At 43.4% G+C, this 27,532-nt stretch overlaps 1 protein-coding gene and 1 long non-coding RNA gene across 5 annotated transcripts in view; one reads left to right on the top strand and one right to left on the bottom strand.

The window, feature by feature from the left end:
• The window catches only part of adgrb3 (adhesion G protein-coupled receptor B3), a 1,304,794-nt gene that overhangs the window by 183,559 nt on the left and 1,093,703 nt on the right, over positions 1 to 27,532 (bottom strand). For 3 of the 4 annotated variants that reach the window (XM_085996562.1, XM_085996564.1, XM_085996565.1), the window contains 5 exons: positions 15,479 to 15,629; positions 15,164 to 15,233; positions 3,104 to 3,170; positions 596 to 681; positions 181 to 279 (listed from right to left, as the gene is read on the bottom strand). In XM_085996562.1, coding sequence (XP_085852688.1) covers positions 181 to 279; positions 596 to 681; positions 3,104 to 3,170; positions 15,164 to 15,233; positions 15,479 to 15,629 — 473 coding nt within the window. The remainder of the gene's footprint in view (positions 1 to 180; positions 280 to 595; positions 682 to 3,103; positions 3,171 to 15,163; positions 15,234 to 15,478; positions 15,630 to 27,532) is intronic. The other variant, XM_085996563.1, reaches the window with a different exon arrangement.
• LOC147112374 (uncharacterized) lies at positions 278 to 5,799 on the top strand. Its single transcript, XR_015079484.1, has 3 exons — positions 278 to 1,181; positions 2,691 to 2,870; positions 4,816 to 5,799. It is a non-coding gene; the product is annotated as an uncharacterized LOC147112374 (long non-coding RNA).

Here is a 27,532-nt window from a genome sequence, read left to right as displayed (position 1 = left end):
ATATATCTATCACCTTTTCAACAGTCATTTGAAATTAGAATTTTCACGTACTTCCGTAAAAAAGAATCTATGATTATCAAAGTAATTGAGTTATGTTTTCCGGGCAGTTTATATTTAAAAGTATTAAAGTATTTATATACATATATATATAGATACATATTTAAAATGCTTGAGACTAACATGGCATTACTGGCAGTGGTGGCTGACAAGGCTGTCGTTGAAACAACTCCGCACTTGGAACATTTGAGCGTCAGGCCGCTATGGGGCTCACTCATCTGACTGGAACCAAATAAAAATTCAACAAAAAAAGGAAGAGAAAGATTGCAGCTTTAAAATAAAAGTATCCAGCACCCTCAGGAAGTTAAAAGAAAATAATATAAGAGTAAGAATTCTCCATGGTAAATATGATAATTACATTACACCACACTAGTGAGAAAGCCATGCAGAATCTGGATCAATGTCAACACATTTAGCTTAAGAGCATGCAATACTATGGCATATTTAATGCAGGGTACATTGTCTTTACTGTGTCACAAAAAAGCACTTGGCATTGAGCTTCTAAAATACAATGAATGTTTCAGCGTTCACCACCTACCCTCCTCTATGTTTTAGCTTTTTATCTAGGATTCCATCTCTCGACACGAGTTTATTAAAAACTAAAATGCCGATCACCATGTTGACCTATGAAAGAAGAAATGCTTTTTGTCATCTTAATGCTGAATGGACAACAACACTGATCATTGTTTCTTCACAGATCCACGACTTTTTCTTTTCAGCTTTTAGGTCAGTGCAGTTGTATATTATCACCTGCTTTACTCTGCATTGGCACTTTGAGAAAACAATTCGGGCAGTTAATACAAGCAAGGCCACCCAATGTCTACATGTATATTGGAACGGTGAATATTTTACTAACCATTCACATCCAGCATCTGTTTCAGCTGTGAAAGACTTTATGGATGTAGTGAAATTCTATTTTCAAAGTTTCATTTTCAAATCTTTTCATCCTCATTTTCTTTCCTCCTTTTTCACAGGCACAAACTACTTCTTTTTGATTAGTTCTTGGGATGTGGGCAACGGTGGCAAACATTTAACGCCCACCCCTAGTTGCCCTGAAAAGATGGTGGTGGGCCTTCGCCTTGAACCAGTGCAGCTCTTGTGGTGATTGTGCTCCCAGTAACAACGTAAGAACATAAGCATTAGGAGCAGGAGTAGGCCATATGGCTCCTCGAGCCTGGTCTGCAATTCAATAAGATCATGGCTGATCTTCGACCTCAACTCCACTTTCCTGCCCGAATCCCATATCCCTTGATTCCCCCTAGAGTCCAAAAATCTATCTATTTGCTTGATCAGACTATACCCCTGCTTCTGGACTCAATATCCAGCCCCCTCCACCACTACAAGTACTTTGGCTGCAGAATGTACAATATATATATATTCAAAGGCAACATGTTACATATATAACAAAAAAGTGACTTTGTATTAAGGCGACATATACGTTCCAATATGATTCCAGTTTACCACTAATGAGGCAAGGTCAAGTTAACTCCGATCAATGCAGTTAACACATCACACTCAGCAATATAATGATTGCATAACAGGTTCATCTCATCCCACGATTATTCCAATACCATATATCTGAAAGGTGTAAATCTTGACCTATTTTGTAGTACATAGCAAAGATACTTTATAAATCATGAAATTGTCCATCCTTTTTTCTCCACCATCCCATTTAGTCCCTTTTTGCTTTGAATCTCCCTTCTTTGAGGCCAAGTACCATTTTTCCTACCTTCCAATCTATGTATAGTCCTGTGCGGATACTGTCCTTGAGCCAATCTCTGATGCTTGTGTTAAAATAGAGTATAGGCCTGTAGAGCCATAAATCTGGCAGAAGAATGATGGTAAAGAGCAGCTGGATTGCTCTCCTTGGTTTGTGTTAGTCACATTGTATTCACTCCAGTACATCACCTGGAGCTAGCTCAGCACTCCAGAAACCAATGACGGTCAGGTCATCACAATGAAAGCCAGCCTAACTTTTTACAGTACTTATGTTTCTGGTGAACTTGGGAGTGGTAACCATGGAATATACCCATGAGCACCATGTGCACATTACATAATGCAGCACACATGTGTCTGTGCGCTCATAGTGGACCCAAACTTGCAGGAAACTAGAGTGCCTTTGCAATCAGATAGTAAAATCCAGGCAACGAGTGAGCCTTCATTGCTTATTGTTCTTCATTCGTACCAGTGCCCTCAGCATAACAAGGCAAAAAAAGGCCAAATGCGTCCTAGGTGTCTCTCCCATAGGAGGAAGCGTTCTCCATGAGGACCTGGATGATATTGTAAGACTCCTGTATGCAGAATCACATATATCCCTCATCCCTCCTCCAACCACTTATTTGCTTTCCATGGGCACTCGGAGCACCAGCAAGCTAATCAGAGAAGGCAGATGCTGCACTAACACCACATCCATGTAAGCGTACTTTACGCTCGGAGTGGCTGCGCTCTGATCGGGGTGAGAACCCTGGAGATTCCCATTCCCTAATCCTAGTCACTCCTACCAGTGGAAACAGTCTCTCCCTATCTACTCTATCAAAACCCCTCCAACTACCTCAAGTAGATGTCCTTTGGTTTTTTTTCTATATAAAAAATACTTCTAGTCCTAAGTATGTTTCTCTGATTCTTGTTGGCAGGTCTCTTGCGGAAGCGGTTGGCACTGAACAGATGCCCGGGAGGTGGGTGATTGTGGCACAAGCTGATTTCCCTTCCAAGCACCCCGACTCTGTTCGACACGCTGCTGCTTGGAGCTGGCTGAGATCACAGTGTGGGTACTGAGCCCATGTCCTAACCATACTGCGGGGTCTTATTAAGTGGTCAGTCCCCTAATATGCTTTACCTACAAATGCAGATTTTTCAGGATGGATTTCCTTGGCTTGAAAGAGCTAAAAAAAAAGATATTACACACACTAACAAAAAAAACATATCGCACTGGAGAAATCAGTCACTTTATGATATACCAACACATACAATGACCGTATCGTTTCAATGGGATTTTAAGTGGGATGTGCAGTATTTGATGACGGGAGCGCATGCAGATTTGTTTTACCAGAACAACAGCAGCTGCAGGTCCGACAAATGCATATAAAAGACCTCCCTCTAGAGACAGCCAGCAGCTGTGAACATAAAAATAAATAACCAACACATAAAAATTAGAAATGTACATTAACTTAACAATCTGTGGACATATTCAAGAGCAGACAGAATCTCAAACAGTGCATAAGACTTCAGTGTCAAGGGAGTTCCAACATTTAAAATCAATGGGCTTCATCAGTAGGAAACAGTGCTGTGATGGGAAAGTCACTAACTGTTCCCAGGCTGGAGTAATCCCATGCCAGAAGTCAATAATCTTCCTTTCAGCCGTGCCTCAGTGGGCAGTGCTCTTGCCTCTGAGTCACAAGGCTGTGGGATCAAGCCCCACTCCAGAGGCTTGAGCACATAATCCAGGCTGACGCTTCAGTGTAGTAACAAGGAAGTGCTGTACTATTGGAGGTGTTGTCTTTCAGATGAGACATTATCCATGGTACTATTCAGGAGGGGTTCTGGCCAATATTCGTCCCTGAACCAATATCACAGTATCACTAAAAACGAATTATCTGGTTATTTATCTTTTTGCTATTTGTGTGGCCTTGCTGTGCACAAATTGGCTGCTGCGTTCCCTACATAACATCAGTGGTTACACTTCAAAAGTACTTCATTGGCTGTAAAGTGCTTTGGGACGTCATGAAGTTGTGAAAGGCGCTATACAAATGCAAGTTCTCTCATGGAATGAGATTTCGGAAGCTGGGCGGCCGCTTGAAAGGAGCTACGTATGAAAAATACAACCTAATTTAGCAGAAGGATCTGGTGTTACCTGTACAATTTCCAATGGGAGAATCCATTATTTCAGCAGCTGTTATATTCCATGCTTTGCTTTATATAGAAATATAGGTTACGACAGTGTTTTATCGACTGTGGGAGAGTATAGCCCAACCACATAGAATCCTGATTCTAAGATAGCACTTACTGACAATGTCCGGGAGGAATTTGTTTAAAATTAAAAAAAAAATTTTTTTACCTAACACTAGAAGTAAAAATATCCCCAGGCACACTGTTCCTACCATGCCTGGACACTGAATCAGTAACGTTTTAGTTGTTTCTGGTTATGGCAAATCTTTAAGTATCTTTTGGTGATTTAGGAACTAACAGAGCAATACTCTGATCCCACCATCAAACACATCTTCCCCTCCCCTCCCCTTTCAGCATTTCGACCACTCCCTCTGCGACAACCCTCCTCTATCACCCCCAACACCCCTTCCCCTTCGCCCGGCACCTTCCCGTGCAAGCGCAGGAGATGCAACACCTGCCCTTTTACCTCCTCCCTTCCCACTGTCCAGGGTCCCAAACACCCCTTCCAGGTGAAACAGCGATTTACTTGTACTTCTTGCAATTTAGTATACTGTATTCGCTGCTCACGATGCGGTCTCCTCTACATTGGGGAGACCAAACGCAGATTGGGTAGCCACTTTACGGAACACCTCCATTCAGTCCGTAATCGTGATCGAGCTTCTGGTCGCCTGTCACTTTAATTCTCCGCTCCACTCCCACTCTGATCTCTCCGTCCTCGGCCTCTTGCACTGTTCCAATGAAGCTCAACGTAAGCTCGAGGAACAGCACCTCATCTTTTGATTAGGCACTTTACAGCCTTCTGGACTCTACATCGAGTTCAACAATTTCAGACTATAACCTTGGCCGCTATATTTTTTTTCTCTCACGTGACAGCTGTTGATGATTCTGCCATTGCCATTTGCACTTCATCTAGTCATCTTTGTCAAGATGGCGGCCGTGACGGTCCAGTGCTGAGATCGCTCTCCCTGCTTCAGGTGGCCAGCTCTCGCCGCTCGCTCCCGCAACCGGAGCGAAGTGCTCGGCGAGTCGGGCAGAGGCAGCGCAGCGCAGTGAGCAGCAGCAGCAGCCAAGCCGACCCGCTGGAGCACATCGGCCGGCAGCTCCTCGGCGGGAAGGAATTCCGACTGGGAGGAGGGGAGCCGAGCATGGCGGCCAGAGGCCGACCCGGGAGAGAGAGAAGTAGGCCCCAGGCCGTGGAGCCGGCGACGGTGAAGAGGAGGCCGCATTGGAGCATTCACATCCCGACGATGTGTTCGGCGAGTCGGGCAGAGGAGCGCAGCGCAACGAGCAGCAGCAGCAGACTCACGACACGCTGCAGCACATTGGCCGGCAGCTCCATTTCGGGTAACTCGCAGTCCGGATGGGAGGAGGGGAGCCGGGCATGGCGGCCAGAGCGGGAGAAGCAGGCCACCACACGTGGAGCCGGCAACAGTGAGGAGGAGGCCGCGGTGAAGAGGAGGACGGAGCGGCTGTGGGACATCGTGCTCCCACTGCCACGAGAAGCCATTGTATTGACTCTGAACGCGGCGCTGTATGTATAGCTGACGCGTCCCTATGGGGAACAAGCATTCCATTGTACTTGTTACATATGGCAAATAAATCTAAATCTGAATCTGAATCTGAATCTTTTGTTTCTTAGCTTGTCCCATTGCCATCTCCTTCTGCCTTGCACCATCATCCCATTTTTCTTTTAATCTCTCCTGCCTTCCACCCTATCACAGACCTTCCCTTTTGTTCTTTCCTCCCCTCCTCCCTTTCCCTGCCCCTACACTTGCTTAAAAATCTGTTACATCTCTAAACTTTTTCCAGTTCTGACGAAGGGTCATCGACCTGAAATGTTAACTCTGTTTCTCTCTCTACAGATGCTGCCTGATCTGAGGAGTATTTCCAGCATTTTCTGTTTTTATATTAGAGCAATACTCTCACAGATATACTCTACTGGGGGTAGTTTCTGCACCATATGATTTATTATATGCATTGCAAACAGAATGGTAAATTTTATGAATTAGTGCTCCCAGTGCAAAGCTTTGCACGATGGCAAAGCATATTAGGAGTTCGGGCATGGCAGGGGTGGGGGTGTGGGTATGGTGCACCCAATTCACCACCCACGATGACCTCTGCACCCAACCTCTTATTACAGGGCACTCAGACCTCTGTGTTCAAAATTCCCAATAGGTGAAGAAACTCTGCACCTGGGAGGCGCTAAATCATTAAAAAAATCCCTCGAAGGAAGTCTCTATTAGCTTATTAAGTTCTAAATGACGCACTACTACTTATTGTAATAACCCTTCACATGGAAACCCAACATTTTGCCTTTCTTAGCACGTGTCCGGTTGCTTCATTGGGGTCAGGCCCTCCATTGAATGATCGCATTACTCTCAATACTTCATTCCAAATGATGACTTGCGACTTATTAAGCATTTTTTAACCGAGTACCGCTGATGACATACTTCTACTGAGAGAATGTATGTGCATCAGTCAGCCACAAAGAGACTAAAAGCCATCACCACCCATGTGGAAACCAGTTGCTATGTTACATTCTGAATTTCTCCATGACACAGTTCAGATCAAACTGGCAGAGGATTTCACAGAATCATACAGCACAGAAGGAGGCCATTCGGCCCATCATGCCTGTGCCGGCTCTTTGAAAGAGCTATCCAATTAGTCCCACTCCCCTGCTCTTTCCCCATTGCCCTGCAAATGTCTCCCCTTCAAGTATTTATCCAATTCCCTATTGAATCTGTTTCCACCACCCTTTCAGACAGTGCATTCTAGATCATAACACCTCACTGAGCTTAAAAAAAAAAATCCCCGAATCTACCCCCTGGCTTTTTTCCCAATGATCTTAAAGCTGTGTCCTCTGGTCACCAAACCTCCTGCCTGTGGAAGCAGTTTCACCCCATCTACTCTATTAAATTAATTTATCCATTTAGTTTACATTCTGTTAACCTTTGTAACAAAAATGTAGTTGGGGTACTGCAACTGTTTCTCAGTTTAGCCGCAGTGTATCGATGGGAACGATTTCTCTTCCTCTTGTTATTTCACGTGCTATTTTAGGATTATTTCCTTATCCCACCTCTACCCAGCCCAACACTGATCATAAAATGAACAGAATATCACAAAGTATATTAATTACACCATTTCCCTTTTACTCCTGAGAAAAAGTGTAAGTGTGAGGCTTGTCACAGATGCAAAGGAAAAACAATTTCTTATTAAAGTACAGAGACAAATGTCTCTCCAGTAACTTCAAGACATGTGACATTTGTTGGGTATGTCCTTATGTCTGTGCATGGAACACTGGGCTGTGTGTTAACATAGATTAGTGTTGGAAATAAAGTGCTAGACTGATTGTATTTGAAATCTTTCCACTTTATATGCCAGCTTGTGAGACCAGGGGTTATCGATGTTAAGAGGACAAGAATTTTGTAAACTGCTGCTCTTAAATAGAATTTCAATCAAAGTGATCCAGTTTTTACAAAAAGTTCTTGAGACGTAATTCTTCTCACTATCCAAACCAACAAAATTCAAAATCCCAAGCCTTTTAGTAATCCGTTTTTGATGGATAATCACTTCAGAACATTTACACATGGATTTTATTTTTTAAATTGCAGCTTTCTACTAAATTCAGACATCAAAATATGTAATTCCCTGGAACCCTACTTCTGTTATCAGGATTGCAGATTAACTGCGCATCTGTCTGTCCCAGACAAGAACAAATGTAGCTGGACAAGCCCCAATTAATGACTAAATTATCACCCACTATTCAAGGCTACTGCAGCAAGGATCAGCTTGACTTACAACAGAAACCTTGGCGGGAAATGGCCCTCTCCACTTCTGCACCCGACACCAATTCAGTGGTATGGCCGCCACACAGATGGGCTTCCAAACTGCCTTCATTTGTAGGTATGAATGGTTAAAGCTATGGAGAATGATGAGGAAGGTTTTAGGCTTGCACTGAAAGGGGGTGGAGCTGATGAAACCGCAAAGAAAGATTCAATGGCTGATTTATTAATTGAAAGACCTCTCTACCAAAACAAAACCCACTGGATCAATCACAATAGCCATTACTGCAAGGTTCAGGAAGACATTTTTTACAATACCTTCTGTTGATTATTTAGAAATTTGAAATTATTCTACAATGTTAGCTTGGTTCGTAGGAATATAGAATTTATTAAGAACTTAACAAAAAAGTGTTTGGCTTACTTTGTTTACAAATTCCCAATAAGGTGATATAAATGGCATTCGAATGCATCATTCAATTACATTGTTTGTAGTATTATTACCTCTAAAATGAAGAAGATTGTCAAGCTATTTAAACAGCACTTTATCATGTCTCTCAGAAACATCTCACAGCACCTCACCTACATATGGTCACAAGTTAAATAGAGATGAGGGAGCCCATTGGAGCAAAAAAATCCTGAAGTCTCCATATTGTGTCATCTAATTGCATCTTGAATAAATCTAAGGTTTTCACCTCTGCAACCCTACCCAAAAGGTCATTCCAAGTGTTTGTGTGAAGAAGTTCTTCCTAACATCTATTTTAAATTGTCCTTCCACAAGTTTTAATCTTTGTTGAATATGTTGGCTTGTCTTGAAGTATTGCTGCTGATTCACCCTGTCACACCATTCAATATCCTGTATATTTCTATAAGGTCCTCTCAGTCCCTTTCAAGGCTCAGGAGTCCCATATTCTCCAGTCTTTCCTCGAAACTCAATCCTCTGATATGATTATGAAAGGGTTTGATAGGGTAGAGGGAGAGAAGATGTTTCCACTTGTGGGCGAGACCAGAACTAGAAGCCATCAATATAAGATAGTCACTAATAAATCCAATAGGGAGTTCAGGAGAAACGTCTTTACCAGAGAATGGTTAGAATGTGGAACTCGCAAGGAATAGTTGAGGCGAATAGCATAGATGTATTTAAGGGGAAGCTAGATAAGTACATGAGGGAAAAAGGAACAGACGGATATGCTGATGGGGTGAGATGAAGAGGGCTGGGAGGAGGCTCGTGTGGAGCATAAAGACCGGCATAGATCTGTTGGGCTGAATGGCCTGTTTCTGTGCTGTAAATTCTGTGTAACTTTGTAATATTTTGTAATACTCGGAATCAGCCTTTTGGGTCTGCACTGCCTCCGTGGCCTCAATGTTTCCCTTGGTGACAGGAACTGAGCGCAATACTCAAGGTGTGATGTGACCAGGCCATGGTAGAGGCAAATTGAAAACAGAAAATGCTGAAAATACTCAGCAGGTCAGGCAGCATCTATAGAGAAAGAAGCAGAGTTAACGTTTCAGGTCGATGACCCTTGGGCAGAAATCAGACAGGTACCAAGAGAAATCAGACAGGAACCAAGAGAAATTGGACAGGAACCAAGAGAAATCGGACAGGAACCAAGAGAAATCAGACAGGAACCAAGAGAAATCAGACAGGAACCAAGAGAAATCAGACAGGTTGCAAGAGAAATCGGACAGGAACCAAGAGAAATCAGACAGGAAGCAAGAGAAATCAGACAGGAAGCAAGAGAAATCGGACAGGAAGCAACAGAAATCAGACAGGTACCAAGAGAAATCAGACAGGAACCAAGAGAAATCGGACAGACATCAAGAGAAATCAGACAGGTACAGAGAGAAATCAGACAGGAACCAAGAGAAATCAGATAGGAACCAAGAGAAATCGGACAGGCATCAAGAGAAATCAGACAGGTACAGAGAGAAATCAGACAGGAACCAAGAGAAATCAGATAGGAACCGAGAGAAATCGGACAGGTAACGAGAGAAATCAGACAGGTACCGAGAGAAATTGGACAGGTACCGAGAGAAATCAGACAGGAACCAAGAGAAATCAGACAAGTACAAAGAGAAATCAGACAGGAACCAAGAGAAATCAGACAGGAACCAAAAGAAATCAGGCAGGAACCAAGAGAAATCAGACAAGAACAAATAAAAATCACACAGTAACTGAGAGAAATCAGACAGGTACTGAAAGAAATCAAACAGGTACCAAGAGAAATCAGACAGGAACCAAGAGAAATCAGACAGGAACCAAGAGAAATCAGATAGGAACCAAGAGAAATCAGACAGGTACCGAGAGAAATCAGACAGGTACCAATGGAAATCAGACAGGAACCAATAGAAATCAGACAGGAACCAAGAGAAATCAGACAGGAACCAAGAGAAATCAGACAGGAACTAATAGAAATCAGACAGGAACCAAGAGAAATGAGACAGGAACAAATAGAAATCAGACAGGAGCCGAGAGAAATCGGACAGGAACCGAGAGAAATCGGACAGGAACCAAGAGAAATCGGACAGGAACCAAGAGAAATCGGACAGGAACCAAGAGAAATCGGACAGGAACCAAGAGAAATCGGACAGGTACCAAGAGAAATCAGTCAGGTACCAAGAGAAATCAGACAGGAACCAAGAGAAATCAGACGGGAACCGAGAGAAATCAGACAGAAACCGAGAGAAATCAGACAGAAACCGAGAGAAATCAGACAGAAACCGAGAGAAATCAGACAGCAACCGAGAGAAATCAGACAGGAACCAAGGGGAATCAGACAGGAACCAAGGGGAATCAGACAGGAAGCAAGAGAAATCAGACAGGAACCAAGAGAAATCAGACAGGAACCAAGAGAAATCAGACAGGAACCAAGAGAAATCAGACAGGAACCAAAAGAAATCAGGCAGGAACCAAGAGAAATCAGACAAGAACAAATAAAAATCACACAGTAACTGAGAGAAATCAGACAGGTACTGAGAGAAATCAGACAGGAACCAAGAGAAATCAGACAGGAACCAAGAGAAATTGGACAGGTACCAAGATAAATCAGACAGGTACCAAGAGAAATCAGACAGGTACCAATAGAAATCAGACAGGTACCAATAGAAATCAGACAGGTACCAATAGAAATCAGACAGGTACCAAGGGAAATCAGACAGGAACCAAGAGAAATCAGACAGGAACCAAGAGGAATCAGACAGGTACCAATAGAAATCAGACAGGAACCAAGAGAAATCAGATAGGAACCAAGAGAAATCAGACAGGAACAAATAGAAATCAGACAGGAACCAAGAGAAATCGGACAGGTACCAAGAGAAATCAGACGGGAACTGAGAGAAATCAGACAGAAACCGAGAGAAATCAGACAGGTACCGAGAGAAATCAGACAGGTACCGAGAGAAATCAGACAGGTACCGAGAGAAATCAGACAGGTACCGAGAGAAATCAGACAGGTACCGAGAGAAATCAGACAGGTACCGAGAGAAATCAGACAGGAACTAATAGAAATCAGACAGGAACCAAGAGAAATCAGACAGGTACCTAGAGAAATCAGACAGGTACCGAGAGAAATCAGACAGCTACCGAGAGAAATCAGACAGGTACCAAGGGAAATCGGATAGGAACCGAGAGAAATCAGACAGGAACCGAGAGAAATCAGACAGGAACCAAGCGAAATCAGACAGGTACCAACAGAAATCAGACAGGAACCAAGAGAAATCAGACAGGAACCAAGAGAAATCAGACAAGGTAGAGGTAGAGACATCCTTTGATGAATACATTTCAGCCGGAATTTTTCACATGTGCGATCAGCAGGCCTTGATTTTCCACCCATTTCTTTAATGGATGGCAAGTGCAGTAGGAGGCCATTCGGCCATCATGCCTGTGTTGACGCTCTGAAAGATCTACCAATTAGTCAGTCTACTATTACCTTCAGATCTCATTTTTCCTTCCAATCTGCAATCTCTTACATTTTTCTGTATTAAAATTCATCTGTAATTGTTAGTTCATTTACTGATTTACCTAACTTCCTCTGTCGGTACTTGTCTGATTTCTGTCAGTACCTGTCTGATTTCTCTTGGTACCTGTCCGATTTGTCTTGGTACTTGTCCGATTTCTCTTGGTACCTGTCTACTTATTCCATCCTGACCGTCCCCCTTAATTTATCATCTGTATATTTGACCATTTTGCACTGGGTTTCTATATGCAAGACATTAATACAGATTAGAATCAATGGTGTCCCCACCACTGCACCCTCCGGCACTCAACTCAGTAGCACTGCCCAATCTCACATTGCTCTCCTAACAAGTACCCTCTGTTTTCTTTCCTTCAGCTAATTCCTTACCAACCATATGTTTTAATCTTGAATTCCTACTGATTTCAGTTTAAGGTGCAGTCCTCCAAGAGTAACTTGATCAAATGCTTTCCGGAAATCACGGTATACCATATCATGTGGATTTCCACTGTCAAATGGGACGGCACCTGCTCAGAAAGTCAAACTATTTACTATGTTATTATCATACAGATAATCCTTATTTGCAACTGATAACAAACTCCATTATTTTACCAGTTATTGATCTAAGAGTGATGGATCTATAGTTTCCAACTTAGATTGCTCTCCTTTGTAACTATGGGTACTACATTAACTTGCTTCCAATCTATTGATACCTCTTAGTGACTCCCTGATGTTGACTGTCAGCACTTCACAAATTTCATCCTAGTGTCCCTTAGAAAGCATTGAATTACTTTGAAACACAGCCACTGTTGTTATGTAGCTAAACGGTGCGAAGGAAAGTTAGACATTTTCTACATAAAGGGCTGTGGAACAAATTACTATGAGACCAATGAAGCAGAAAGGGACTCATGAGGAAACCAGAGTAGGGACACAGTGAGAAGTTGGGCTTTAGGATTCATTTTAAAAATTGGGTTTGTTGAGGCTAATTTAGGGAGGTTCCATAATCCGGTGATCCCAGTAGGGAGCACTGCTCAGGAAATCATGGCCATGCAACTGTTCACCACAACTCTCTGCTTTCTGCTGAGATAGAGATGGTTCATCAAGCTCCAATGTAATTTAGTTTTTAAAGCTAAGTAATTAACAGAAGCAAACAAGATTGTAGCTGACTCAGAGCTACTGATTATTGATTCACTGGAATGAAGTCTTTTCTGATTTACTAACTTTTACTAAAACCTTTCCGTTTTAAGAGTGTTCAAGATGTTCTTGCAGAAGTCACTATTTTTTTTCAATACAGAAAACATGAATGGTTATGAGACAACTGATTCGCTGGTAAGTTCGAAATAGGCATGAGAACAGAATGAAGGAACTTCATGTTGCTAGAGGTCAGGTAAAAGGAAATGGCGAATGCCAGAAACCAGGAAAGAAGCAAAATGCTGGAAACAACCCAAGTTGTTAACCTGTCTTTTCACTTTCAGATGCAGATCAAGTACTGTTCATTTCCAGCAATTAAAAAAAAATCACATTGAAGCCGGGGCATTGAAAATCCACAGCTCCGGCATAAGTATTGGGGTGCGCCTGCCCATGACCTTCGGTGCTGAGCTGACCCACAGCTTGTGTGGCCATGGAGCCATCACCCAAGTTAAATATCACAGCACTAAGGGAGCATCTGGGGCACCCACCAGCCCAAAGAGGCTGATGATCAGGTAGTGTTGGAACTGCCACCATGAAACATCTTCGTCTTGTTTGTAAAAGGGGGGGGGGGGTGAAAAATCCAACGTTGGCGGCCCAGGCCTGGAACCCCAGGTAGGTCTCACATCCGCCACTCCAGTGACCGATGTGTCTGCTTCGACTCTGCATACTGACCGCCAATGCTCTGTCCGATGTACCGCAGGCTGGGGCTGACAGGACTCAGCCTGGGAGTCCTGCCTTGGCCACACACCCCCTCCTTCCCCGCCGTCTTGTTTGAGGCTGGCAAAGTCTCTGCCCCTTATACGGCACCACAGAAACTGCTGGGTAAGGCTGAGACCTGGCATATCTGGGTCCTGGCCTAACTTGCAGCCCTTACAGTGTGAGTGTGCCGAAAGGGCCGTGGATTTTGAGCCCAGGTTGTCTTGGTTACCAGCTTAAGAAGATGAGCCTCTTGCCATCATCAGCTTCACTGATTCTTCACTTATATTCAATGGTTGACTGGGGCTCAGCCCAAGAAAGCTAGGAGCTTCTTTAGGCTACAATCACAAAGTTCCATACGTAAATGGGGTTTCCGCCACAACTCTGGTGAAGTTACGGCAGTAGAGGGGGGGAAGCAGCTCCGAGTAAATTCCCCGCCAGTTACAATGAGCGCTCGATAACTTGGGGTCATCTTTTGCATGAAAAAAAGTCAAATTATCTAGTCATTTGAATGAACCAATGTAATTAAAATGTCAGAGCTAAAAATAAGTGCAAAATAATATGAGCTACCTTGTCATACAAATGAACCAACTTTGAATTATAATCAGTAGCGTATAATAGGAGCTCAAACCCAGTTAAGTTGTGTACTTCAATCACCTTCACTAGTAACTTATTCCACAACACTTACTATGCTTATTATAGGTGAACTATAGGTTCATATAGGTATATATGAATTATGGGTGAAATAACAATCCATTATTACTCCTCACTTTAACTTGTGTCCTTTGTATTTGAACCCTTGAAATGGCTCCATCGATAAAGCTCATTCAGCCCTACCGATGTGCTATTTAATTATACGGCATAAAAGTTTCCATGTCCCCAAGACCATAGCTTTATGGGTGAGCAGTAGTTAATCTGGAGCTGGGCCTGGTTACGCAGAGTCCCCACCCCTTTTGTGTGTCCATCAGAATTTCTGCCAATGGTGGGGAGCGGGCATATTATGACAGCATGCAAATGAGGGAAATATGTCACCTAATGTATGTTCTTTCAGTTGCGCACTCCCATTACTGGACGCAAGGGACACCATTGCATCCTTGGTGTACAGAGATGTTAAGGGCCATCGGGGATGCTGGGGACAGTGGGGTGAGAGGATCGGCTTAAAATTTGACGGGATCGTTTTCCTATTGCAAATGATCGCAGCACAGAAACCCACTATATCAAAAAAAAGAGCCATATTAAAAAAGCTCTATTAAATAGTGGAGCCAAGCCACTTACGCTGTGGCAAGTGCCAAATCAACCTTCTAATCACCCAACTGCTCCCCCCCCCACACCCCCACCTCATTCAAGGTGGGCTTACCCAGTTGTGTGGTGAACAGCCCTAAATATGCAAATGCTCGTGACTCCAGAAAGTGGGGTGGGGTTAAGGTGCATCGATGGGAGGGGCAGAAGTTACACACACACACCCCTGCCTCCCCAGATCCGTCCCCCAAAAGTCCTCCCTTCGTTGGGATCTCGGGCCCTATCATTTGTTACACAGTTAACAATAGCAGATGTTGTCAATTATAGTTCTGGAATAAACCAAAGCTCTTTGAAGCGACTTACTAATTTGATGTACCATATCCTTTAGCCTTTGTAAATCCCATAGATATTGCCACCACCAATGCTGGTAATCCTGAAGAAATAAATTGTGTTTGTTAAGAAAACTGTTTTGTTGCAGAATTGAAGGAATACGAATATATATCTTTTTTTGCTGTAAGGACAAAAATGCAGCAGTTATGTGTCGTAACACTTCTGTGATATTAACTTTGAAATATATTTAATAAGGGCAGAGAAAGCAATTCTTATTGTAAATATGTTTCTTATGGAATAGACAGTTAATTTACTATAATGAAAAATGTATACATGTAATACGCTTACCCCAGCCAAGGCATAGAAAGCGTTTGCGGATGAGCCTTGTTCGAATCTTCCCTGTAACGGCCATGTAAGACTGCCAAGCTTCAGTCAAAACCCAGCAGAAAGAAGCCAGGAAGAAGAAATGCAGAAAGGCGGTAGTCATTGTACAAACACCCTGTGCACACAAAACAAACAGAAATGTTTCAGCTTGAATGACTTATTACACCTACCTGGTAATATTGTAAAACAGTTCACCAATACGTAGTCTAGGCTCACACATGACTTGAACAAGGTACCAAAGGGCTGCTGGCCCCATGGAACTTTTGCCAAGACAAGTCGCCACCTTCAGGAAAAGAGGGGAGTGGAAAATTGTATTTTACTGTAAACTTTCCAATGCATCGGCTAAGATTTGTAGGACACTATGGTATCAGGTCCCCAGGGAGAAAGTATTTTAACCCAGCACATCACCTATTCCCGAAGAGCATCACCTAACATGACTGCCACAATCTTTCTCTTCATTGCTACAAGAAGAGGAAGGCAACGACTCTTTAACATTTCACTGCATTGCCTGCGTATATCCTTTTTGGGCAGGTGACGGGTACCATTTATTTTCCAGTAGTTCCTTCCAGAAGACATGACAATACTAATTGAGTGAACTAAATGGAAAATAAATAGAATGGAAAGCCACTGCATGTCAAGGCAATAAATAGAGGGCAAGCTTTCCGCTACAGATCAGGTCACCGTTGTTATTTTAGATATGATCAGTACATTACCAGCAGAATACATTACTGCAGTATGGCAAATTAGGGCAGCAAACTTTTGCTCCTTCTTCATACTGATTAAGAAGATTAATGCATAAATTTAAAAGGTTCTTACTTTGTCTCAGCTTCATGGATCGATTTGACAAAATAGGCCAATGTAAATGGCTGAAAGCTACATTTTGCAAAGTCGTTAAATGCTGTGAGTTGGCATGCATGCTCTTAATGTTTACACACAATCCAGCAATTTTATAACCTTAGAAAACGTCTGTATTCTAAAACCGTTGAGTGCCTGAATTCTGAATTCAATTGCTGGTTTTGCTGAGATCGGTTGCTTTCAGAGTTATTAATCAATAGTTTAGTGGTTTCTGGAACAACAAAGAAAAATATATGGCAACCTCAAAAACTGAATCTATTTCATCTTCAAAAATGGTCTCTAAAACTGATGATATGCAATGTGATTGTAGTTTCTCTGTTGAGCCATCTAAATAATGAGTTAAGCTGCCAAGAAATACACAATAATATGTCATGAATAAATGCAAACTAGATTGTTGCTTTCACTGTACTATTTCTTCCTTAGCTTAATCATTTGATTGCTGTAGACTTAATTGACCGGTGGCTGTGTGGTTTTACTGCTGCCTCGGAGTATTAATTCTAAATGCAAGGATGTATAAACTAACACAACTTTCATTTTCAGCCAGATACTGAGACTCTTCTGAGCCTAAACTAATGTGTGCACCGCTTCACCTTAGCTATTCTGGAATGTTTTTCTTGAAACCTCTGCCTTGCTGCGTCTCTTCCCACTTCCGAAAACCTCCTCAAAGCCTATATTAACCTCTCCTTTGGTTATACTCCCTAACCATTGTCCCAATTCATGCTCAGTGGCTGAATCCCCGCCGTTATGAAATGCCTTGGGATGTTTTGCTATGTTGCAGGTGTTACATAACATAAAGACTTTGCATTTATTATAGCACCTTATCATGTCCTCAGAATGCCTTAAAGTGCTTCAAATCCAATGAATTACTTTTGAAGTGCGTTCGCTCTTGTTATAGAGGCAGTCATATTGTGCACAGTGAGATCCCACACAGAACAAAATAAACAAATTACTAGCTTATCTGCTTTTTGGTGTCATAGAGTCATAGAGTTATACAGCACGGATAGAGGCCCTTCGGCCCATCGTGTCCGCGCTGGCCATCACGCCCTGTCTAATCTAATCCCATATTCCAGCATTTGGTCCGTAGCCTTGTATGCTATGGCATTTCAAGTGCTCATCCAAATGCGTCTTGAATGTTGTGAGGGTTCCAGCCTCCACAACCCTTCCGGGCAGTGAGTTCCAGACTCCAACCACCCTCTGGGTGAAAAAGTTCTTTCTCAAATCCCCTCTAAACCTCCCGCCCTTTACCTTGAATCTGTGCCCCCTAGTTATTGACCCTTCTACTAAGGGAAAAAGCTCCTTAGTATCCATCCTATCTATGCCCCTCATAATTTTGTACACCTCAATCATGTCCCCCCTCAGCCTCCTCTGCTCCAAGGAAAACAAACCCAATCTGCCCAGTCTCTCTTCATAGCTGAAGCGTTCCAGCCCTGGTAGTATCCTGGTGAATCTCCTCTGCAACCTCTCCAAAGCTATCACATCCTTCCTGTAGTGTGGCGACCAGAACTGCACACAGTATTCCAGCTGTGGCCTAACCAGTGTTTTATACAGCTCCATCATAACCTCCTTGCTCTTATATTCTATGCCTCGGCTAATGAAGGCAAGTATCCCATATGCCTTTTTTACCACCTTATCCACCCGTTCCGCCGCCTTCAGGGATCTGTGTACTTGCACACCCAGATCCCTCTGACCCTCCGTCTTGCCTAGGGTCTTACCATTCATTGTGTATTCCCTTGCCTTGTTAGTCCCCCCAAAGTGCATCACCTCGCACTTTTCCGGGTTAAATTCCATTTGCCACTGTTCCGCCCATCTGACCAACCCATCGATATCGTCCTGCAGACTGAGACTACCCTCCTCGCTATTTACCACCCCACCAATTTTTGTATCATCCGCGAACTTACTGATCATACCTTTTACATTCATATCCAAGTCATTAATATAGGCCACAAACAGCAAGGGACCCAGCACCGATCCCTGTGGTACCCCACTGGCCACAGGCTTCCAGTCACAAAAACAACCTTCGACCATCACCCTCTGCCTTCTGCCACTAAGCCAGTTTTGTATCCAACGTGCCTAGGCACCCTGGATTCCATGGGCTCTTACCTTCTTGACCAGTCTCCTGTGCGGGACTTTATCGAAGGCCTTACTGAAATCCATGTACGCCACATCCACTGCGTTACCCTCATCCACACACCTAGTCACCCCCTCAAAAAATTCAATCAAATTAGTCAGACATGATCTTCCCTTGACAAAGCCATGTTGACTATCCCTGATTAATCCTTGCCTCTCCAAGTGGAGACTGATTTTGTCCCTCAGAATTTTTTCCAATAATTTTCCCACCACTGATGTTAGGCTCACTGGCCTGTAGTTCCCCGGTTTTTCCCTACTCCCCTTCTTGAATAATGGAACTACATTAGCGGTTCTCCAGTCCTCTGGCACATCCCCTGTGGCCAGAGAGGTTCTGAATATGTGTGTTAGAGCCCCCGCAATCTCTTCCTTTGCCTCACACAGCAGCCTGGGATACATTTCGTCCGGGCCTGGGGATTTATCCACTTTTAGGCCTGCTAAAACCGCCAATACCTCCTCCCTCTCGATGTTAATGTGTTCGAGCATATCACAGTCCCCCCGCCCTATTTCTATGTCTACATCGTCCCTCTCCATAGTGAAAACAGATGCAAAAAATTCATTTAGAACCCCTCCTACATCTTCCGGCTCCACACACAGATTGCCACTTTTGTCCCTAATGGGCCCTATTTTTTCCCTAGTTATCCTCTTACCCTTAATATACTTATAAAACATCTTAGGATTTTCCTTTATTTTGCTCGCCAGTGTTATTTCATGGACCCTCCTTGATCTCCTAATTTCTTTTTTAAGTATCCCCCTGCACTTTTTGTACTCCTCTAGGGCTTCCTCCGTCTTTAGCCTTTTGTATCTGCCAAAAGCCCTCCTTTTTTTTCTAATCCATTCTCGTATATCCCCTGACATCCACGGTTCCCTGTGGTTTTTGGAACCACCCTTGACCTTTACGGGAACATGTTGCCATTGTATGATCTCAATCTCCCTTCTGAAAGCCTCCCATTGCTCCGATGCGGATTTTCCTACCAGTAGCTGATCCCAGTCCATTTTGGCCAGATCCTGCCTTATCCTATTAAAATCGGCCTTCCCCCAATTTAGAACCTTTATTTCCGGCCCATCCCTGTCCTTTTCCATGACCACCTTAAATCTCACCATATTATGGTCACTGTCACCAAAGTGCTCACCTACTAGCACTTCTTCCACTTGGCCGGCCACATTCCCTAGAATTAGGTCCAGTACCGCCCCCTCTCTTGTAGGACCTTCTACATGCTGGCTCAAAAAGCTCTCCTGGATGCACTTTACGAATTCTACACCCTCTGTGCCTTTCACACTCTGACTATCCCAGTTAATATTGGAGAAGTTGAAATCCCCCATTATTATTACCCTATTATTTGCACATTTCTCTGAGATTTGCCTACATATCTGTTCCTCTATCTCCCCCTGACTGTTTGGAGGCCTATAGTACACTCCCAGCAAAGTGCTTGCCCCCTTCTTGTTTTTAAGCTCCACCCATATGGCCTCATTAGAGGAACCTGCTAATATGTCATCCCGCCTTACTGCAGTAATTGACTCCTTAATTAATATTGCTACACCCCCTCCTCTTATACCCCCACCTCTGTCTCGCCTGAAGATTCTGTACCCCGGAACATTGAGCTGCCAGTCTTGCCCCTCCCTCAACCATGTCTCCGTGATAGCAACAATATCATACTCCCATGTGTTTATCAACACCTTCAGTTCATCCACCTTATTTGCAAGACTCCTTGCATTAAAATAGATGCCATCCAGCCTTGCCCTTGTATATTTGCCCTGTCTACCAAGCTGACTTGTTTTTTTCTCTATAATTGGCAGCACATCACCCCCTCTTTCAGCTCCCCTCTGTATCCCATCCCCCTGCCAAGTTAGTTTAAACCCCCCCCCCCCCCCCAAACAGTGCTAGCAAACCTCCCCGCAAGGATATTTGTCCCGCTCTGGTTCAGGTGCAACCCGTCCGACTTGTACAAGTCCCACCTTCCCCAGAAGCAGGCCCAGTGATCCAGGAAAGTAAAACCCTCCCCCCTACACCAACTCATTAGCCACGCATTCATCTGCTCTATCCTCCTATTCCTATACTCACTAGCACGTGGCACTGGGAGTAATCCAGAGATTACAACCTTTGAGGTCCTGCTCTTTAATCTGTTACCTAGCTCCCTAAATTCTTGATGCAGGACCTCATCCCCCTTCCTACCTATGTCGTTGGTCCCAATGTGGACCACGACCTCTGCCTGCTCACCCTCCCCCTTAAGAATGCCCTGTAGCCGCTCAGTGACATCCATGACCCTGGCCCCAAGGAGGCAACAAACCATCCTGGAGTCACGTTTGCAGCCACAGAAACGCCTATCTGTTCCCCTTACGATAGAATCCCCTACCACTATTGCTCTCCCACTCTTTTTCCTCCCTTTCTGAGCAGCAGAAGCGTCCCTGGTGCCAGGAAGCTGGCTGCTGCTGCCTTCCCCTGGTGAGTCATCCCTCTCAACAGTATCCAACTTGGTATACTTGTTTGAAAGGGGGATGTCCGCAGGGGGTCCCTGCACTTCCTGCCTGCCTCTGTTGCTCCGCCTGATGGTCACCCCCTGGTGCAGCCCTACCCTGAGGCGTGAACAACTCGCTAAACGTGCTATCCACGAGCCTCTCAGCATCGCGCATGCTCCAAAACTCATCCACCCGCAGCTCGAGCGCCACAATGCGGTCTACAAGTAGCTGCAGCTGGATGCATTTCCCGCACACATGGTCGCCAGGGACACTGGCAGCGTCCCTGACTTCCCACATAGAGCAGGAGGAGCAGAACACGGGTCTGAGCTCTCCTGCCATGACTTACTCCTTTAATTAAGCCAACATTCATCTCTTAACCAATGTTGTTGGTTAAGAGATGAATGTTGGCCAGGAGAACTCACTCTTCTTTTTCATCCACCTGAACCTGCAAAGAGCCTTGGTCTAACATTTCATCTGAAAGAAGACACCACCGACAGTGCAGCACTCCCTCAGTACTTCATTGTACTGAATCATCAGCCAAGATTACTTGCTCAAGTTCTAGGAGTGGGGTTTGAATCCATGACCTTTAAATTCACAGTCAACATTACTACCAGTAGAGCCAAACTAATTCTAATATAAGTGTAAGTAATTGTTGTATTAATCTTCAACAGGATGAGGCAGAGACTGTCCACAGTAAACTGGGCAAATCTGTTAATGTGTAAAACAGCAGATGATCAGTGGGAGGTGTTCAAAAAAGAATTGAATGTGATACAGAACCAGTTTATACCTGAGGGGCAAGAGCTCTACTTGCCAATAAACCAGCCATGGGCGACTAAAGAGGTGAGAGACAGCATAGAACTAAAAGAAAAAGCACACAAATCCAAAAAATAGCAGATCCTGGCGAATGGGAAAGATAAAAAAACAGCAAAGGGTAACAAAACAGGTAGTAAGATCTACAAAAAGGGAGTATGAAAGGAAACTTGCATGGGTTATCAAAATCAACACATTTTTTTAAAGTTTTATTAGGAATTTTTAGTTATATTAGGAAAAAGATGGTAGTCAGGAGCCCCTTAAAGACTGAAAGCGGTGATATTTTGTCAATGATAATAAGGAAATGGCGGACATGTTGAATAATGACTTTGCATCAGTATTTACAGTAGAAGAAGAGAATAGCATGCCGGAAATCCCAAGGAAACTCATTTTGAATCAGTGACAGGGACTCAATAGAATTAACATAAGCAAAATAACAGTAACGAAGAAAATAATGGCACTAAAGAGTGACAAATCCCCAGAACCAGATGGTTTCCATCCCAGGGTTTAAAGGAAGTAGGTGAGCACATTGCAGGTGCCCTAACTGTAATCTTCCAAAATTCTCTCGATTTAGGAACCATTCTTTTAGATTGGAAAATTGTGCATGTCACTCCGCTATTTAAGAATGGTGAGAGAGGGAAGCCAGGGAATTATAAACCAGTAAGCATAACATCTGTTGTCGGGAAATTACTGGAGTCTATAATTAAGGATTGAGTGACAACACCGTGAAAATTTTCAGCTGATGCCTGACAAACCTGATTGAATTTTTTGAAGAGGTGACTAAAGTAATGGACAGGGGAATGTCTATGGATGTTATTTATATGGACTTCCAGATGACATTTGATAAAATCCCGAATAAGAGACTGTTAACTAAGGTTGAAGCCCATGGAACTGAAGGCAAATTATTGACCTAGTTAGGAAATTCGCTGAGTGGCAGGAGAGAGTAGGAATAATGGGCAGGTACTCTAATTGGCAGGATGTGACTAGTGGTGTCCTGCAGGGATCTGTGTTGGGGCCTCAACTACTCACTGTATTTATTAACGACTTAGATGATGGCATAGAAAGCCACATATCCAAATTTGCCGATGACACAAAGATAGGCAGCATTTTAGGCAGTGTAGATGAAAGCATAAAATTACAAAGGGATATTGATAGATTAAGTGAATGTGCAAAACTGTGGCAAATGGATTTCAATATAGGCAACTGTGAGGTCATCCACTTTGGATCTAAAAAGGATAGAACAGGGTACTTTCTAAATGGTGAAAAGCTAAAAACAGTGGAGGTCCAAAGAGACTTGGGGGGGGTGGTCCAGGTACATAGATCATTAAAATGTAATGAACAGATACAGAAAATAAACAAAAAGGCTAATGAAATGCTGGCCTTTATATTTAGAGGACTAGAATACAAGTGGGTAGAAGTTATACAAAACTCTTGTTAGACCACACCTGGAGTACTGTAAGCAGTTCTGAGCACCACACCTTAGGAAGGATATCCTGGCCTTGGAGTGCAGCATAGGTTTACCAGGATGATACCCGGACTCCAAGGTTTAAATTACGAAGAGAGATTACATAAATTGGGGTTGTATTCCCTAGAATTTAGAAGGTTAAGGGGTGATTTGATCGAAGTTTTCAAGATATTAAAGGGAACAGATAGGGTAGATAGAGAGAAACTATTTCTGCTGGTTAGGGATTCTAGGACTAGGGGGCATAGTCTAAAAATCTACACACAAAAGGTGGTAGAAGTTTTGAACTCTCTTCTGCTAGATCTATTGTTAATTTTAAATCCGAGATCGATAAACTTTAAGGGATATGGACCAAAGGCGAATTAGGTCACAGATCAGCCATGATCTCATTGAAAGGCGGAACAGGCTCGAGGGGCTGAATGGCCTACTCCTGTTCCTATGTTCCTAATCTGTAAAATGTATCCAAGTTTACTTTCAGAGACTTATGCTTAGCAAAAAATAAATAAACTTAACGCAAGATGCCAATAAGAATAAACCTGGAAAGGACTTCATTGACGGACAATTAGAAAATGTGATCTCAAATGCTGGCAATGGATTAATGATGGCCAGGAAACTTCCTAAGCAGAAATTCTAACTTCCCAATATACAGATTCCAGTTTCACAGATTATAAAAATGAGATAAAATTTACACATATTAAGCTGTAAGTGAGACATAAGAAACACAAGAACTGTAAGAAGAAAACTAAAGACTTCAGAAAAGAGGCACAAGGAAGGCCCTCCAGAAAAAGAAACATCACACTTGGATACATACTGAAGGAAGAAAAATGTGAAGCATTGCTACTTTAATTTCTCAATAAGACTAATCAATGGAAATTGCTAAATAAGAAGGAAAAAGAGCTTGTTTGAAATCTTTCTGTAACATACAGAAGAATTTACATTTATGTAGCACTTAGCATTTATGTCCATAGGGCATCCCAAAGCAGTTCACAACAAAGTACTGTAGGCAAGCATGGCAGCTAATTTGTGCACAGCATGGTCCCACAAATAGCAAGTGAATGAGTGACCAGATGATCTGTTTTTAGTGATGTTGCTTGAGGGAGGAATTCACTCCCTCAAATAGGGCATTATATTCAATGAACATGCAAGTGGGACCTTGTTTCAATGTTTCATCTGAAAGAAGCACCTCCAACAATGCAGCACTCTCTCAGTAGTGCATTTAAGTATCAGTCCAGATTTATGTGCTCAAGTCTTGGAATGGGGCATAGAACCCACAACCTTCTGACTCACTCCGAAACAAAAGTGCTACTAACTGAGCCAAACTCACACAATGCTATATATGCATTTTTTTTATATGGTTATAGCTGTTCATTTAGGGCTGGGGGAGCGGAAGGAGGCTCCTGATTGGTAAGTTTTATGACTGGGATCCAGTCATATAATGGAAGTTATCTTATTTCTTTAAACTAGTGTGGTACTAGAATGGTACCAGGGAAGAGGGACTTCAGTTATGTGGAGTGACTAGTGAAGCTGGGGTTGTTCTCCTTAGAGCAGAGAAGATTAAGGGGAGATTTATTAAAGGCATTCAAAATCATGAAGGGTTTTTGATAGAGTAAATAGGGAGAAACTGTTTCCACTGGCAGAAGGGTCGGTAAGCAGAGGACACAGATTTAAGGTAATTGGCAAAAGAGCCAGAGGTGCGATGAGGACAATTTTTTTATGTAGCGAGTTGCTGTGATCTGGAATGCACTGCCTGAATCTGATTCAATAGCAACTTTCAATAGGGAATTGGATAAATAGTTGAAGGGCAGAAAATTGCAGGGCTATGGGGAAAGAGCAGGGGAGTGGGACTAACTGGATTGCTCTACCAATGAGCCAGCACAGGCACGATGGGCTGAATGACCTCCTTCTGTGCTGTATCATTCTATGATGCTAAGTGCTTGTAAACAAGCAACGTGGAGTTTTCTATCAGAATCCAGAGCCCTGAGCATTGTTTCACATTCCTGTCTTCCAAATGTAGTCTTTCTTTTTGAGGTTCAGTTGGCATCTTGTTTTGTATTAGTGAACGATCACAGAACTGTGAATGAAGACGGCTTCATCAGTCCCATGGACAGCTCTCTTCACGTAGATCGGAAGTAAATTCTCAAGAGTAGGTTTTCCAATCAGAGTGTGGTAGAAGCAGCAACACTGTGGTGCGGGTACTGCGCCTGGCCAAGACACAGCTGACCGTCACCAGTCTTCTGAGGCCCCCCCCCCCCCCCCCAATGCACATTCACATTGTGCTCCTACCGTGTAATTGGGAGCTCGCTCAGTAGGGGCGGAACATCCAATCCTTCTGCAAGCATTTAAAGGGGAATGTGATTTTGGCTTGATGGGTCAGAACACCAAGATTTGCTGACGCTGAAAGAAATGGAGCTTAAGAACGTAAGAAATAGGAGCAGGAGGTGGTCATACGGCCCCTCGAGCCTGCTCCGCCATTCAATAAGATCATGGCTGAACTTCTACATCAGCTCCACTATCTCCATATGCCTTGATTCCCTTAGTGCCCAACAATCGATCAATCTCAGTCTTGAATATACTCAATGACGGGGGTAGAGAATTCCAAAGATTCATAACCCTCTGAGTGAAGACATTTCTCCTAATCTTAGTCCTAAATGGCTGACCCCTTATCCTGAGACTCTGACCCCTGGTTCTAGACTCTCTAACCAGGGGAAACAGCATCTTAGCATCTACCCTGTCAAGCCCTCTTAAGAATTTTATATGTTTCAATGAGATCACCTCTCATTCTTCTAAACTCCAGAGAATATAGGCCCAATCTGCTCAATCTCTCCTCACAGGACAGCTCTCTTATCTGAAGAATTAATCTAGTGGACCTTCGTTGCACCCCCTCTAAGGCAAGTATATCCTTCCTTAGGTAAGGAGACCAAAACTGTGCACAGTACTCCAGGTGCAATGTCCCCCGTAAGTTGCACTGTCTCCTGCGTGGCCTGCCACCCCCAATGCGCGGCCCATTCAAGGTTTTGTGCATGCATGGTATCTACAATGTAAAAGCCGGTGAGTGGCCTGCGCGGGACCTTGCAGATGACTGCGCGGCTGCACAGCTTAGCGGGAACATTGTCCAAGTGTGGTCTCACCACAGCCCTATATAATTGCAACAAGACTTCCATACTCTTGTACTCCAACCCTCTTGCAATAAAGGCTAACATACCATTTGCTAATATACCATTTGCACAAAAGGATTGTCCTGTTTGGTATTTTGGGGCATCTTCCCCACAGAAAAGAAGTCCGGAGTGCCTGGGAGGTGGTGCTCCCCTGCCAATGATGAGCCCACCCTCCAAAGGATCTAACTCCAAATACAGAAAAAGATTTGCAGATCTGAGAAGATCACCTTCTACCAAGTAAATGGACAAAGTTTTCATGCCAAAGTGTTTCCCCTCACTCAAATTGCTTTGACTTCCTTTGAATGTTTGCCTTGGATGCCCACTCTGCAGCTGGGCACACACTGTAGCTGCAACTTTACCTGAAATTCTTGGCACACCAACAACATAGAATCACAGGAGGAGGCCATTCAGCCCAGCGTGTCTGTGCCGGCTCTTTGGTAGAGCTATCCAACTTTTCCCCTTCAAGTACTTGTCCAATTCCCTTTTGAAAGTTACTATTGAATCTGCTTCCACCACCCTTTCAGGCAGTACATTCCAGATTATAACAACTCACTGTGTTAAAAAAAAATCTCCTCATCTCCCTTCTGGTTCTTATTCCAAATATTTTAAATCTGTGCTCTCTGGTTACCGACCCTCCTGCCAGTGGAACCTGTTTCTCCCTACTTACTCTATCAAAACCGTTCATGGTTTTGAACACTTCTATTAAATTTTCCCCTAACCTTCCCTGTTCTAAGGAGAATAATCCCAACCAAAAAGAATTTCACCCAACAAACAAATTCTGACAAAATCTAGCTGCACAATAGATTGCTGGATGGATGCTTGAAAGTGCTCCTGACACTTCCAACATCTAAGCAGTGTTTTGCTGCTGGCAGGAAAATATCTCACCTAGCAGCAGGAAGCAGATATGCACAGCAGGAGGCGTTGATAATGTCAAGCCTTTGAATACTTTTGAAAAGTCACACTGAAAACCATTATCACAGCATGCATAGAGAGCATGGGGAAGAGCAAAGTCAGAGGCTACCTTCACCCTCGTGTTCTTTCCTCTTCACTCACTTACTATCCCCTAGACTTACACTCAAGCACAGTGCCATGTCACACAGTATATTGCAATATGTCAACGCTGAGTGCATTTCATTCAACCAACAGTCTAATTCT

Source organism: Somniosus microcephalus, chromosome 9 (genome assembly GCF_052327205.1).
Source record: "Somniosus microcephalus isolate GS21.2 chromosome 9, FLI_Smic_1.0, whole genome shotgun sequence".
Lineage (NCBI taxonomy): Eukaryota > Metazoa > Chordata > Chondrichthyes > Squaliformes > Somniosidae > Somniosus > Somniosus microcephalus.
The sequence above is the reverse complement of the archived record's forward strand: the minus strand, read 5'-3'. Positions and strand labels throughout refer to the sequence as shown.